At 46.3% G+C, this 15,657-nt stretch overlaps 1 protein-coding gene across 1 annotated transcript in view; it reads right to left on the reverse strand.

Moving 5' to 3' along the window:
• Nucleotides 1–15,657, reverse strand: part of DGAT2 (diacylglycerol O-acyltransferase 2) — a 67,517-nt gene that overhangs the window by 29,707 nt on the left and 22,153 nt on the right. Inside the window, exon 2 of the mRNA XM_081197440.1 lies at nt 115–234. Coding sequence (XP_081053566.1) covers nt 115–234 — 120 coding nt within the window. The remainder of the gene's footprint in view (nt 1–114; nt 235–15,657) is intronic.

A 15,657-nucleotide genomic window follows, 5' to 3' on the forward strand; every position in this document is an offset into this window, starting at 1 on the left:
GTGTCTCTGCCAGGGTCCTACTCGAGTGTAGGCCGAGCTCCTGACACAGACATGGTTTAAAAACAGACCTGCCAACCAACCGCCGACTTGAAAACAGAAAGGCACTTGGCTTACCCATGATGAGGAAACTGAGCACCCATTGTAGTACTGAGATGATCTGCAGTTGCTTCTCTACTTTAGACTTAGACAGCCAGGACAGATCCTGAAACGCGGAGAGGATACCGGACCCCGTGCCTGGAGAGAGAAAGGGGGGGGGGGAGAGAAAAGGAGAAAGGTTTGGTTACCAGGTCCTTTGGCAGAAACAAAAAGCAGGAAAGTATGCACAGAATCTCAAAATTGCAGTCGCTTTCTGCTTGTAGGAATTAAGACATATAAACCATGGTCCTATTTACTTGTTGGTCCTCTGCGTGAAAGGGAAACTGGGCTACACATCCTGGCAATAATAATAATAATAATAATAATAATAATAATAATAATAATAATGGGACAGAGGAACTTACGGTCTTCAAATAAAAACATCCTGAAGGTCCCAACTAGAGCCAGGGCTAGGGACGGCAGGATATAAATAAAATTTATTATTATTATTATTATTATTATTATTATTATTATTATTATTATTATTATTATTATTGTATTATTTATATCCCGCCCATCTAGCTGGGTTTCCCCAGGCACTCTGGGCAGCTTCCAACAGAATATTAAAATACAATAGTCTATTAAACATTAAAAGCTTCCATAAACAGGGCTGCCTTCAGATGTCTTCTAAAAGTCTGGTAGTTGTTCTTCTCTTTGACATCTGGTGGGAGGGTGTTCCACAGGGCAGGCACCACCACCGAGAAGGCCCTCTGCCTGGTTCCCTGTAACTTGGCTTCTCGCAGGGAGGGAACTGCCAGAAAACTCTTTCGTCTAGCGAGTTTTCCGTCTTGTGAGGCATTCGTCTTGCGGGGCACCACTGTATATGAACTGAACTACTGCTCCCTAAAATATCACTGGTTTGCATTATTAAGTTTGTTATGAACAAAAAATCATTTTAAGTTAGAGCTTAATTATTATTTCACTATTAATATACTTCTTAATTGTATTTCAGTTCAACAATTGCATTGATAAAATACATATTTTGTTATGTGCAAATGGCTTGAGATACAGTGGTGCCCCGCAAGACGAATGCCTCGCAAGACGGAAAACTCGCTAGACGAAAGAGTTTTCCGTTTTGGAGGTGCTTCGCAAAACGAATCTCTTATGGGCTTGCTTCGCAAGACGAAAATGTCTTGCGAGTTCCTGCGGGGTTTTTCCCCTCCCCCCCTTTTTCTAAGCCGCTAAGCCGCTTATCAGCTGATCCGATAAGCTGATAAGCCGCTCAAAGCCGCTAATCCGCTAATCTGTCAATGGGCTTGCTTCGCAAGACGAAAAACCGCTAGACGAAGAGAATCACAGAACGGATTCTTTTCGTATTGCGAGGCACCACTGTAGGTAGCAGTTTGTGGCTGTTTTTTAAAAAAACACTTTATGCATTTGTAGTCCTGTTTATTCAGCGTCCTTTTTCTCTTTTCAAAAGGCATGCAAGAAATATTTGTTTTTTGTATGCTAGCTGCTCTTGGGAGCCATTGGCAGAAGGGCAGCATAAAAGCCACTTGAAAAATAAATATATGCAGAACGTGTGCCTAATTTTTGCAATAAAGCAGATCCAACAAGACATAACCACCCTGGCTGGATCACGCCAAGGATCCAGCATTCTGTCTCACAAAGACAGATCAGATGCCTCTGAGCTGTTCACAAAGAGAACAATAAGGCAAAGTCTTTGAACTGGTATTCAGCTGGTATAGACAGCAATAGACCACTGTGTGTGATAATCTGCCCAGTCTCTTGATAAAGAAGCATAAACCAGTTCTGTTCACAGCTGAAATCTACTGACAACGCCTGTGAGCACGGTCTCAACACCCTCATTTGCAGCATTCTCTTTAAAAAGGCTCACAGAAAATGTTACAAGCCCAATACAGTGGTACCTGGGGTCTACGAACAGCCCTGCTAACGAACTATTCGGTATACGAACTCCGCAAAACCGGAAGAAGGTGTTCCGTAGTTAGCGAACTTTACCTCAGTCTAGGAATGTAATCCAAACGGTGGAAGGGCACCGGCGGCAGGAGGCCTCATTAGGGAAAGCGCACCTTGGTTTAAGAACGGCTTTAGTTTAAGAACGGACTTCCAGAACGGATTAAGTTCGTAAACCAAGATACCACTGTACGCAGCCTTCCTTCAACCTCACCCCAAGTCCAAGCAGTGTTAGAAACTCAGGTGTATAAGCTAGGTGAACCAGGGTTAAAGATAAAGGTAAAGGGAACCCTGACCATTAGGTCCAGTCGTGGCTGACTCTGGGGTTGCCGCGCTCATCTCGCTTTATTGGCCGAGGGAGCCGGCGTACAGCTTCCGGGTCATGTGGTCAGCATGACTAAGCCGCTTCTGGTGAACCAGAGCAGCGCACAGAAATGCCGTTTGCCTTCCCGCCAGAGAGGTACCTATTTATCTACTTGCACTGGCGTGCTTTCGAACTGCTAGGTTGGCAGGAGCAGGGACCGAACAACGGGAGCTCACCCTGTTGCGGGGATTCGAACCGCCGACCTTCTGATCAGCAAGCCCTAGGCTCTGTGGTTTAACCCACAGAGCCACCCGCGTCCCATAGGGGAACTTACCAGGAAACTGATAGTGAGAGACTTAAACAAGCCTGCAACCCGCTATCTGCTGTGCGTTTAAAAGGGGAACGTAAAACTCTGCTAAGTTATAGAACTTGCAAGCGCAAGTTAGGAAGCATATTAATAAAGAATATATCCTCTCCTGCCTCCCTGAACATTCCCACACAATGCAGCTTTTTACGGAAAAATCTAGGTGCGAGGCTGCTCAGTCACCCAGCTTGTCAGGCAGAGTCTGCAGGTCCCTGCGGAATAAAGGAGTCCAGCCACCAACCGGAGCAAATAGCTGTAGACCAAAGTTTATTGCGCAACAGGTTTAAAGAGGAATTTTGAACCCCGAGGATGGGGTGACAAAGACTTTTAAAACTTTCCCACCATATCCCAGAATACAGTTCGTACAGCATCATTGCTACATCACTGACATGTCACAAAAGGGGAGCGGTAGACAGGGTTTACACTGGTTTAACCTTGGCAAACATGTCCAGACAAGTCCTTGGTACAAGATTAGCATAAGCAGACATGGCAGGGCAAGACCCAGGTATAATAAGATGAGCATAGGCAAACACCTCTGAAGTCCCACCACCCAAAGTACAATAGAACTTCCTTTGCATGTCTGGACCCCTTGGCAAGTCTGGGGATGGGATTAGGCTTTCCTTGACCAACAATCAGCTCAGCAATTGTCACCTCTGGGCACTTCCTGGAGTCCCTATTTTTCAAGGGCAAAATAGTGTTGGAATGGAGGAAACTGGCAAAGGAGTTGATTTTATATAATTGTTAAAGCTAGGTAACTTCCCTTGAGCTGCCAAGTCGAAAGGATACATTTATGCATAATATTTGTAACATTTAACAACTTTAAAGATGTGCCCCCACCGTAATTTCCGTAACAACCTTTACACAAGAACAAGCTGCCATGTCCAGGCTTGGTCCCATGTGAGAAAGTCATACGGCAGACCGAGATGTGACCGTGAGGGTGGCGGTGCAGGAATCCCCACAAGTAAGTAATTTGCAGAGGAGCCACAAGGACGCAATTCCATCGCTGTGGCATTCCTTGCCCATGTGGACAGGGGGCTTGCCAGATATGGGGAGAAAACAGCAACGCCAAAAGTCAACGACCTTTCAAATAGCCTTGGTCCCAAAGATCAGCAAAATAGAAGGCCTGAGATTGAGCCAGGAGATCCCTGCCAGCTTTTTGTTTCCTTACGTTGCAAGAGTCCACAGGCGCTTGAACTTTTCGGCAGATGGACTATGGAAAGGGGAGGATTCGGCTAACACGCCCCCCTCCAAACCGAACCAAAACAGCCCGGGCTCCTTGTTTGCAAGCAGATTCCGTTGATCCATAAATGGGCACAGAGGAAGTTACACATTGACGGATCCCCAAGAGACAGGAAATCCCAAGACGAATTTGCTTTTCGGTTTAACTATTCTCAAAGCCAGGAACAAGGAGGCACTTTCAGGCAAAGTCTGGCCTCTGACAGTCGCTGTGCATCCACTACAGCAAAGGCAATTGTGACTGTTTTCATCATCAGCTTGGCGGCGGGGGGAGACTTGCTTTACACAAACGTAACCCAGACATGTAAATTTAAAAATGCATTTCAATGTTTTATTTCACAATATGCATTTTTAAAAAACAAGTTAACCTCACGTTTTTCAAAGCGTAAACAAAAGCAGGGTGGTTTTTTTTAAAAAATGGAAATTTTATTTACAACATAACATAAACCCCCATCCCCCAATACAGAAATCCACCCTCATTAAACGTGAACATAACATACAATAAGCAGAACATTAAGGTAAAGGTAAAGGGACCCCTGCCCGTTAGGTCCAGTCGTGGCCGACTCTGGGGTTGCGGCGCTCATCTCGCTTTATTGGCCGAGGGAGCCGGCGTACAGCTTCCGGGTCATGTGGCCAGCATGACTAAGCCGCTTCTGGCGAATCAGAGCAGCGCACGGAAACACCGTTTACCTTCCCGCCAGAGCGGTACCTATTTATCTACTTGCACTTTGATGTGCTTTCGAACTGCTAGGTTGGCAGGAGCAGGGACCGAGCAACGGGAGCTCACCCCGTCGCGGGGATTCGAACCGCCGACCTTCTGATCAGCAAGCCCTAGGCTCTGTGGTTTAACCGACAGCGCCACCCGCGTCCCAAGCATAACATACAACAATACAAACAACCAAATAAAAGACTTCCTTTATCCTGCATCTAGCCTCCTTATTTACTTCTTATAAGCCGTTTCCTTTATGAATAATTATTTTTCTAATTACAACTTAAATATCCACAAAGTCTCCTGCAGACATTAATCAAAACAAGTCCAGGTATGTGTTTTAGGGTACTGTTTTGTGAAGTATTCTCTGCATTTCCCCCATGCAGTTTAAACATCTAACTTCATCAGTAATTTTAATGTGCATTTTACAGTGTTACTCAGAGGTTATAATTAAGTGATACAGTGGTACCTCGCAAGACAAATGCCTCGCAAGACAAAAAACTCGCTAGACGAAAGGTTTTTCCGTTTTCGATTTGCCTCACAAGATGAAATTTCCCTATGGGCTTGCTTCGCAAGACGAAAACGCCTCGCGGCTTTGTTTCCTTTGTCTAAAAACAAAGACATGTTTTGTTTATAAAGTTAATTTATTTTCCCTTCAATTTTTGAACTGCTCTTTACAGTATGTTTGACTTTAAAGAGCAGTTAATAAACTGTTGTTGTACCAAATTTGGCTTTGTTTCGACTTTTTTTGACCATAGGAACGCATTAATTGATTTTCAATGCATTCCTATGGGATTTCGTGCTTCGCAAGACGAAAAATTCGCTAGACGACAAAAATTGCGGAACGAATTAATTTCGTCTTGCGGGGCACCACTGTATAAAAACCCTGTTAAATAAATAAATGTACCAGGTCTCAAATGACAGGAGGTTCCTCTCTCTCTTGGCTTGCACCTGGAGATTTATTTTGGGGAGAATTTTGAGTCGGTAAGAACCCCTGTGCAAGAGGGATGATAATGTTCCACATCTCCCTCTTCCCTCAATAGTAGTAAATTCTCCAAAGGCTGCTTTTACTGGGTTTGTCTCCTTAAGTCAGCGTAACTGGAAGCTTAAATGGCTTTTTCATTCATTTTTAATCGGTTTGTTTAGTGATATTGTAAGTCAAGCAACAGGGGAAGGAACAAGGAAGCCGGCGCACAGACAGGCTTTTGATCTTCAGATGAAGGGTGGTATTATAGAAAATTAATAATGTGCCACAAACATTATTATCCAAGAACGTAATTGCCCCCCATCTGTGCACAAGACTTCAGCATCCTTCAATGGCTACATTCCAGAGCTGTGGCGTGTGTCTTGCTACTTAGATACCTTGATACCTAGAATAGGTATCTAGATATCAATGTCCTGTCCTGGTTAAAGTGTCAGAATAAGGGCAGGTTCGTAACACACTCAGCCCTAAATCTTACTGGATTACCTTGAGTTAGTCACCATCTCTCAGCTTTACACGGAGATCACAGGAAAGCAGGGTGGATAAAAATCAATGGTTTAAAAAAAACAAAAACAAAACAGTTTTTTAATATTTAAATTGGATTTTTAAAATAAAATGCTTTTGGAGGAAAAAATCTTTCTAAAGATTTTCTCTTTAAACTGTGGGATCCCACAGCTAATTCTCCCCTGGTCTCCTCACTGGCCCAAATAGGACTAATTTAGCCAGGTAGCCCTGGTGATCGTCTAATGTCTATTGGATCGATTTCCCCCCAAATTGATTTTTGAATTCTGAATTTATTGTTATCCACGTTTTATACTGTATTTTATGCTGTTTTTTGTTGCATCAATTGTTTTAAATTTGTTGTTAGCTGCCCTGAGCCCAGTTTTCTGAACCGGGAAGGGGGGGTATAAATAAAAAATTATTATTATTATTATCATCATCATCCCATTGAAGGGAGAAAGGGAGAAAGGTTGTTAGGGAGAAAGGTTGTTTTCTGCTGCTCCAGAGAAGCGGACACGGAGCAATGGATCCAAACTACAAGAAAGAAGATTCCACCTAAACATTAGGAAGAACTTCCTGACAGTAAGAGCTGTTCGACAGTGGAATTTGCTGCCAAGGAGTGTGGTGGAGTCTCCTCCTTTGGAGGTCTTTAAGCAGAGGCTTGACAACCATATGTCAGGAGTGCTCTGATGGTGTTTCCTGCTTGGCAGGGGGTTGGACTCGATGGCCCTTGTGGTCTCTTCCAATTCTATGATTCTATGATTCTATGATTCCATGATTCTATGATTCTATGATTCTATGATTCTATGAAGGAACATTGGCAATACAGAAGCCAGGAGGTAGATCTTCATCAAGTGCCATAAAAATAGTTTTGCGCTAGCTGCATTGCATAAGCTCCTTCGAGCTTTTATATAAAAGGTGTAGGGTTCGGTTTTCAAAGGATTAAAATCCTTGGCACCTGATCACTGGTAGCCCAGCTTGGACCTGAGCTGAGCTCCGGTGAGGTCTGGGGCTAGGTGAGAGCAAAGTAGGATGTCCTGGACTTAGAGGGTTTGGAGGTCTGCATCATGTTCCATCAGGACACCAGAATCCAAATTGACTCTGAAGTCACATCAATAATTTCAGGGGGACTTACTCCCAGGTGTACAGGTAAGCTTGAAGGCACAAGAAAGCAAACAAACAAAAAAGGTGTACTTTGCCCTCTTCACAGAAGCCACACCTGAAATAATACTCCAATCCCGCTTTAAAACATTCCTTTAAAATGATCAGATTTGCAAGAAGTGTCTTTCAATCCTTCTAGTATATTGGAGTTCCAATATATTTTTTTATTTATCATAAAATTTATACACCGCTCGATTGTAAAAAAACAAACAAACACACACATATACCTCAAAGTGGTTTACAAAAAGATAAAACAAGGAAATCAGGAAAAATTAAACGCACAGAAAGTTAACATACTAAAACAGATTAAAAATAATTTCACACCAGCAACTTCTAAGCTTTCTAAGCCTCTGAGTATATTATTATGAATCTTATGACGTTTTTATATTTTATAATCTTTGTTGGTCAGTCTGAGATTTGTGGTTAAAAGGGATGATGACATGCAATAAATAATAAATAAAATCACCATCAATATACTGTACTTTTCCGTCTATAAGACGCCCCCATGGATAAAACGCCCCCTATTTTGGGGGACTCAAATTTCAGAAAATGGGGGGAGATTACACAGTGTTGTTGAACATTTTTTTTGGGGGGGGGAACTGTCATAAATCGCTCACCCACATGCATCACAAAATCCGCCTCCCGTCTGTCCCCTCGCTGGCAGAAGCTGGCGATCGCCCGCCCAATTGCCGCGTCAGCCAATCAACACCACCCATTGGCGAAGCAACCAATAACACGCACAATAGCCGCTGACAGCTGCGACAGCAACCAATCAAAGGTACACCCTATGCACTACCCATGTATAAGACGACTCCAATTTTTTAGCATGGTTTTTCAAGAATAAATATAGTCTTATAGACAGAAAAGTACAGTAGCTGCCTTCCCCCAGCACGGTGCCCTGCAGATGTTTTGAACCTCATGCCAGTTGGGCTTGAAGTGGCCCAAACATCTGGAGATGATGTGGAGCAGGAGGCAGCGCCATCCATCCCCACACGCCACCGAATGTGGCCGGAAGAAACCGCACAACCGGGCAGAGGAGTCCACAACAGATGGATTACAAAGAGAATCCCTTTGTTTGGAGAACTTGTCACCCTCCATTTGCAGAGACTTGATAATGATCCATTATTCTGGATTCCAGGTCAGGTAGGGCAACAATGCCTACATGAAGCATGGGTAGGCAAACTAAGGCCTAGGGGCCGGATCCGGCCCAATTGCCTTCTAAATCCAGCCTGTGGACGGTCCAGGAATCATAGAATCATAGAATCATAGAGTTGGAAGAGACCACAAGGGCCATCGAGTCCAACCCCCTGCCAAGCAGGAAACACCATCAGAGCACTCCTGACATATGGTTGTCAAGCCTCTGCTTAAAGACCTCCAAAGTAGGAGACTCCACCACACTCCTTGGCAGCAAATTCCACTGTCAAACAGCTCTTACTGTCAGGAAGTTCTTCCTAATGTTTAGGTGGAATCTTCTTTCTTGTAGTTTGGATCCATTGCTCCGTGTCCACTTCTCTGGAGCAGCAGAAAACAACCTTTCTCCCTCCTCTATGTGACATCCTTTTATATCTTTGAACATGGCTATCACATCACCCCTTAACCTTCTCTTCTCCAGGCTAAACATGCCCAGCTCCCTTAGCCGTTCCTCATAAGGCATCGTTTCCAGGCCTTTGACCATTTTGGTTGCCCTCCTCTGGACAGCGTGTTTTTACATGAGTAGAATGTGTCCTTTTATTTAAAATGCATCTCTGGGTTATTTGTGGGGCATAAGAATTCGTTCATATTTTTTTTTTCAAATATAGTCCGGCCCCCCACAAGGTCTGAGGGAAAGTGGACTGGCCCCCTGCTGAAAAAGGTTGCTGACCCCTGACATAAAGCCAACCATCAGAGTGCAAAATCTTTAGATTTTGCGTTGGCAATATGGAAGTAAACAACAGATTTTAGAGTTAGTCAAGTATACCTCATGTTACATCCGCTTCTTGTTACGTTCTTTCAGGATACGTCCCGCGGTGACCCAGAAGTACTGGAAAGGGTTACTTCCGGGTTTCGCCACTCACGCATACGCAGAAGCGCAAAATGACATCACGCGCATGCACAGAAGCGGCGAATCGTAACCCACGCGTGCGCAGATGTGCCGCTGCGGGTTGCGCTCTTTTCATGTTGCGAACGGGCCTCCGGAACGGATCCTGTTCGTAACCAGAGGTACCACTGTATTTGGAGAGAGGCTGGGAGAAGGTCTCAGAACTCCTGTCTGCTCTAATCCACCAGGTTTCGGACGTGACACAGACCCCAGCAACGTCCCATTGCCAGATGTGACAGTATACCCAGAATGGCAAGTCCTTTCAAAATTTGCTTCGCTGAGGTCAACAACTCTCCCCGGTCCCCACATTTGCAAAATTTGGCCCTGCTCATCCAACACTGAAGGATGGGAGCATGGGATGCTTTGTGAAGGGGCAAAAAACTAGGCTTCATTTCACCTGGGGCAAAAGCCCAGTTTGGCACACAAAACCACACACAGGCTGGGAGTCTCAATGGTGCTCCTCTGGAGGCTTCATCTGGGGCTAAAAAAAAACCTTGGCTAGCCCCCCTGTAGCTACATTGGTGCCTCAGGTTAAGAATTTAATTCATTCCAGAGGTCCGTTCTTAACCTGAAACTGTTCTTAACCTGAAGCATCACTTTAGCTAATGGGGCCTCCCGCTTCCTGAGCACAATTTCTGTTCTCATCCTGAAGCAAAGTTCTTAACCCGAGGTACTATTTCTAGGTTAGTGGAGTCTGTAACCTGAAGTGTCTGTAACCCGAGGTACCACCATACAGTAAAAGGTAAAGGTAAGGTAAAGGACACCTGGACGGTTAAGTCCAATCAAAGGCGACTATGCGGTTGCGTCACTCATCTCACTTTCAGGCCGAGGGAGCCGGCATTTGTCCGCAAGACAGCTTTCCAGGTCATGTGGCCAGCAGGACTAAACTTCTGGCGCAACAGGACTCTGACGGAAACCAGAGCGCATGGAAATGCCATTTACCTTCCCACGACAGCGGTACCTATTTATCTACTTGCACTGGTGTGCTTTCGAACTGCTAGGTTGGCAGGAGCTGGGACAGAGCAACGGTAGCTCACTCCATCGTGGGGATTCGAACCACTGACCTTCCGATCATCAAGCTCAAGAGACTCAGTGGTTTAGACCACAGCACCACCCGCTACAGCACTGTTTTCTACCCAGAATAGGCTTATTCATCCATGCAAGTCACCACCATAGCCAAGGAAAGAAATGACATACATTTGAGAACCGGGCCCCTGACAAGTCACCTGTCCCCATGGATAAGCAGCTAATTCTGCTCTCACTGTGGCAACACTTTTTCTGGCACTCGCCAACAGTAGGTGGGGTGGTAGAAAATACGAAATAGTCCAATCCAGAAGTCACAGCAGAGGTTATATTTTCTGAGAATCCTCCGGAAAAACAATCTCTCAGAGGACCTGTTGACGGCATTTTACCATTGTACTGTGGAGAGCATACTAACCTATGGTCTCTGTGTGTGGTTTGGGAGCTGCACGGTCAGGGAGAAAGCAATGCTGTCCAGGGTTGTAAAGACTGCGGAGAGAATAATTGGGTGCACTCTTCCCACCTTGGATCAAATCTATGCTTCCAGGTGCCATAAGAAAGCTGCAGAGATAGCGCAGGATAGTGCGCACCCCGGAAATGATCTCTTTCAGCTTCTGCCTTCTGGAAGAAGGTCCAGGGTTATACAGACGACCGAGAAACAGTTTCTTTCCAAATGCGATTTTGGTTTTAAATGCAGTGTAAGGGGTCCATGGGACGCAGGTGGCGGTGTGGTTTAAACCACTGAGCCTAGGGCTTGCTGATCAGAAGGTCAGCGGTTCGAATCCCCGTTACGGGGTGAGCTTCCATTGCTCAGTCCCTGCTCCTGCCAACCTAGCAGTTTGAAAGCACATCAAATTGCAAGTAGATAAATAGCTACTGCTCTGGCGGGAAGGTAAACGGCGTTTCCGTGCACTGCTCTGGTTTCGCCAGAAGCTGCTTAGTCATGCTGGCCACATGACCCAGAAACTGTACACCGACTCCCTCGGCCAGTAAAGCGAGATGAGCGCCGCAACCCCAGTCGTCCGTGACTGGGCCTAATGGTCAGGGGTACCTTTACCTTTAAGGGGTCTGTATGGGGGTATATTGTATTTTAAAACGGGGTATCAGAGTTTTTAGGGGGCTAACCAGGTTGGGATAGCTGGCTTGTGGGGTTTTGAATGTCTTATGTAGATTTTTCAATTTCGTTGTTCTGTATGGGACAATGACAATAAAGATTATCGTATTGTACAGTGGTGCCTTGCAAGACGAAAAGAATCCGTTCTGTGATTCTCTTCGTCTAGCAGTTTTTTCGTCTTGCGAAGCAAGCCCATTGAAGGATTAGCGGATTAGCACTATTAGTGGCTTTTAGCGGCTTATCTGCTGATCCGATGAGCTGATAAGCGGCTTAGCGGCTTAGAAAAAGGGGGGGGGAGGAAAAAAAACCAGCAGGAACTTGCAAGACATTGTCGTCTTGCGAAGCAAGCCCATAGGAAATTCGTTTTGCGAAGCACCTCCAAAACGGAAAACTCTTTCGTCTAGCGAGTTTTCCGTCTTGCGAGGCATTCGTCTTGCACCACTGTATTGTATTATCGTACCTTAAAAATGCTGGGAGCTCCTCTCGCCCTAGGAACAAGACCCAAAGGAGTCGTGCATCTTCCATGCTCGGGCTGCTCCTGCAAATTGCCACACTTAAAATAGGCAGCTGAATCCGATGGAAAAGACTTGGTGTCTCCTCAAGGGCACAGCAGAGCAACCAGGCTGATCTCATGCAAAAGATGCAGAACTGCTGTCAATGTCCATAGTTTTTGTGTGTCAAAGAGAGAATCTCAGCAAAGATAGCTTCCTGGCCCTGCACAGGCTAGACTTGCCAAAATCCGTGCCTCAACAACATTATTCAAAAGGTGCAGAATACCTCAGTACCGAGTGCTACTGTGAGTTTACGTAAGAACATTGGTATTTCTCAAACTTGGGTCTGCAGCTGTTTTCGGACTACAGTTCCCATCGTCCCCGATCTTACTAGCTAGGGATGATGGGAGTTGTAGTCCCAAAACAGCTGAGGACCCAAGTTTGGGAAACACTGGCAAGGCAAGGGGGCACGTGAAAGAGGCATGTCTGATTATCCGCTTTTTTAAGAAATTTTTTTCCCCTCCCGTTCACATGATACTAGCACTATGAGACTTCCAACCGAGCTGAACTTTGGAAGGTTCAGGACCGACAAAAGAAATTATTCAGTTAGACTATGGAACTCTCTGCCACAAGAGACGGTGGTGGCCTGCAACTTGGATGGCTTTAAAAGGGGACTTGACAAATTCATGGAGGAGGAGAGGCTATCAATGGCGACTAGCATCGCTTGCTGACATTTCATCACAGCACTTCAAATCAGAGATTTACAGAATTGGAAGGGACCACGAGGGTCATCTAGTCCAACCCCCTGCAAGGCAGGAATCTTTTGCCCAACGTGGGGCTTGAACTCGTTACCCTGAGATCACGAGTTTCCTGCTCTACCAACTGATCTAGTTCTCTGATAATATTCTTTAGTGATTTTCATTTACATGCTCCACATACACATATTGTTTTACATTTATATTTTACATTTATATTTACTCCTTCCTTCCTTCTTCTGGCTTTTTATATCACATCTAAATTTTTCGCACTGTCTTCATCCATCTTGTATATTATTATTCTTTCGTATTTGTCCATAGAGTGTCTATAGCCAAATAAATCCTTCTGTATATACAATTCTTCTTGTCTGTCTGTATTCATTTACAACTACCATTGGTTACATTATACATTATACATTTTACTTTTTATTATTATTATACTTTTTATTATTTTCTTTATCCAGAAATTCTTTTTATTTCACATTATGAGGTTTATTTCAGTTCTACTGGTTTCACTATTTCACCTTAGTTTCTATGTATGACATAATTTTTTCCCATTCGAACTGCTCACCTCACTTTATTGGCCAAGGGAGCCAGCGTACAGCTTCCGGGTCATGTGGCAACATGACTAAGTCGCTTCTCGCGAACCAGAGCAGCGCACGGAAACGCCGTTTACCTTCCCGCCGGAGTGGTACCTATTTATCTACTTGCACTTTGACGTGCTTTCAAACTGCTAGGTTGGCAGGAGCAGGGACCAAGCAACGGGAGCTTACCCCGTTGCGGGGATCCGAACCGCCAACCTTCTGATCGGCAAGCCCCAGGCTCTGTGGTTTAACCCACACCGCCACCTGCGTCCCTAAACTGCGTTTAAAACAAAAACTGCATTTGGATTTTTCTCAGGCAGCTAATCCTAGTCTTTATAGCCCTGTACCTTCTTCCAGAAGGCAGAAGCTGAAAGAGATCCGGGGTGCGCACTATCCTGCGCTATCTCTGCAGCTTTCTTATGGCACCTGGAAGCATAGATTTGATCCAAGGTGGGAAGAGTGCACCCAATTACCATATTTTTTGCTCTATAAGACTCACTTTTTCCCTCCTAAAAAGTAAAGGGAAATGTGTGTGCGTCTTAAGAAGCGAATGCAGGCCGCGCAGCTATCCCAGAAGCCAGAACAGCAAGAGGGATTGCTGCTTTCACTCTGCAGCGATCCCTCTTGCTATTCTGGCTTTTGAGATTCAGAATATTTTTTTTCTTGTTTTCCTCCTCCAAAAACTACCGTATTTTTCGCCCCATAAGACGCACTTTTTCCCCTCCAAAAATGAAGGGGAAATCGGGGTGCGTCTTATGGGGCGAATGCCTGCAAGCCTCGCGCGCCCGGCAGGAGGTCCCACCGGGTGCGCGAGGCTTGGGGCGGCAGCCTGTCGCCCGAAGCACGGGGAGCCCTCTGGAGGGCTCCCCCTGCTTCGTGCGAGTGTCTGCAAGCCTCGCGCACCCGGCAGGAGGTCCCGCCGGGTGCGCGAGGCTTGGGGCGGCAGCGGACTGCTTGCGCGCACCTAGAAGCTTGGGGCGGGCTGAGGTCAGCGTGCCCCAAGCTTCTGCATGCCGGCAAGCAGTCCGCTGCCGCCCCAAGCCTCCCGCACCCGGCAGGAGGTCCCCCCGGGTGCGCGAGGCTTGGGGCCGCAGCGGATTGCTTGCGCGCACCTAGAAGCTTGGGGCATGCTGAGGTCAGCGTGCCCCAAGCTTCTGTATGCCGGCAAGCAGTCCGCTGCCGCCCCAAGCCTCCCGCACCCGGCAGGAGGTCCCGCCGGATGCGCAAGGCTTGGGGCGGCAGCGGACTGCTTGCGCGCACCTAGAAGCTTGGGGCGTGCTGAAGTCAGCGTGCCCCAAGCTTCTGCATGCCGGCAAGCAGTCCGCTGCCGCCCCAAGCCTCCCGCACCCGGCAGGAGGTCCCGCCGGGTGCGCGAGGCTTGGGGCCGCAGCGGATTGCTTGCGCGCGCCTAGAAGCTTGGGGCATGCTGAGGTCAGCGTGCCCCAAGCTTCTGTATGCCGGCAAGCAGTCCGCTGCCGCCCCAAGCCTCCCGCACCCGGCAGGAGGTCCCGCCGGGTGCGCAAGGCTTGGGGCGGCAGCGGACTGCTTGCCGGCATGCAGAAGCTTGGGGCGCGCTGAGCTCCGCACGCCCCAAGCTCCTGGTGTAGCGCAGCGCACCTGGGGGGGAAATAAAAAATTTTTCCTTCATTTCCCCCCCTAAAATCTAGGTGCGTCTTATGGGCCGGTGCGTCTTATGGGGCGAAAAATACGGTAGGTGCGTCTTGTGGTCTGGTGCGTCTTATAGAGCAAAAAATATGGTATTCTCTCCGCAGTCTTTACAACCCTAGACAGCATTGCTTTCTCCCTGACCGTGCAGCAAGCCACACACAGAGACCATAAGTTAATACACTCTCCACAGTACAATGGTAAAATGCCACCAGCAGGTCCTTTGAGAGATTGTTTTTCTGCAGGATTCTCAGAAAATAACCCCTGCAAGGGGCTGATGTCCCTAGAAGTTCCTTCCAATTCTATGATTCTATAAATCTCCGTCAAAAGTAGGCCGCCCATCATCCCACAAGCAATTGATGCCCCTGCCTGGGGCAAGGAAGGGCAGCATTAAAAACGTCAGCATTCATGGAAAACAAGCGAGGTCCCAACCAAAGAAAAACGGCAAATTAAAAGCGATGGAATAAGTGCAGCTTGCAGATTTAACATACAGAATAAGAGAACAAGAGGAACCAACGTTTAGAGAAGATTGCAAACATCTACTAAATAAATGGGAAATAACTGTTGTGTACAGCTGAAAACGCTGGCAGCTTTAAGATAAATTAAACAGTGTAGATAAGTTCTGATGGATGTAATAATGGAATA

Source organism: Podarcis bocagei (assembly GCF_964188305.1).
Source record: "Podarcis bocagei genome assembly, chromosome: 6".
Classification (NCBI taxonomy): Eukaryota; Metazoa; Chordata; class Lepidosauria; order Squamata; family Lacertidae; genus Podarcis; species Podarcis bocagei.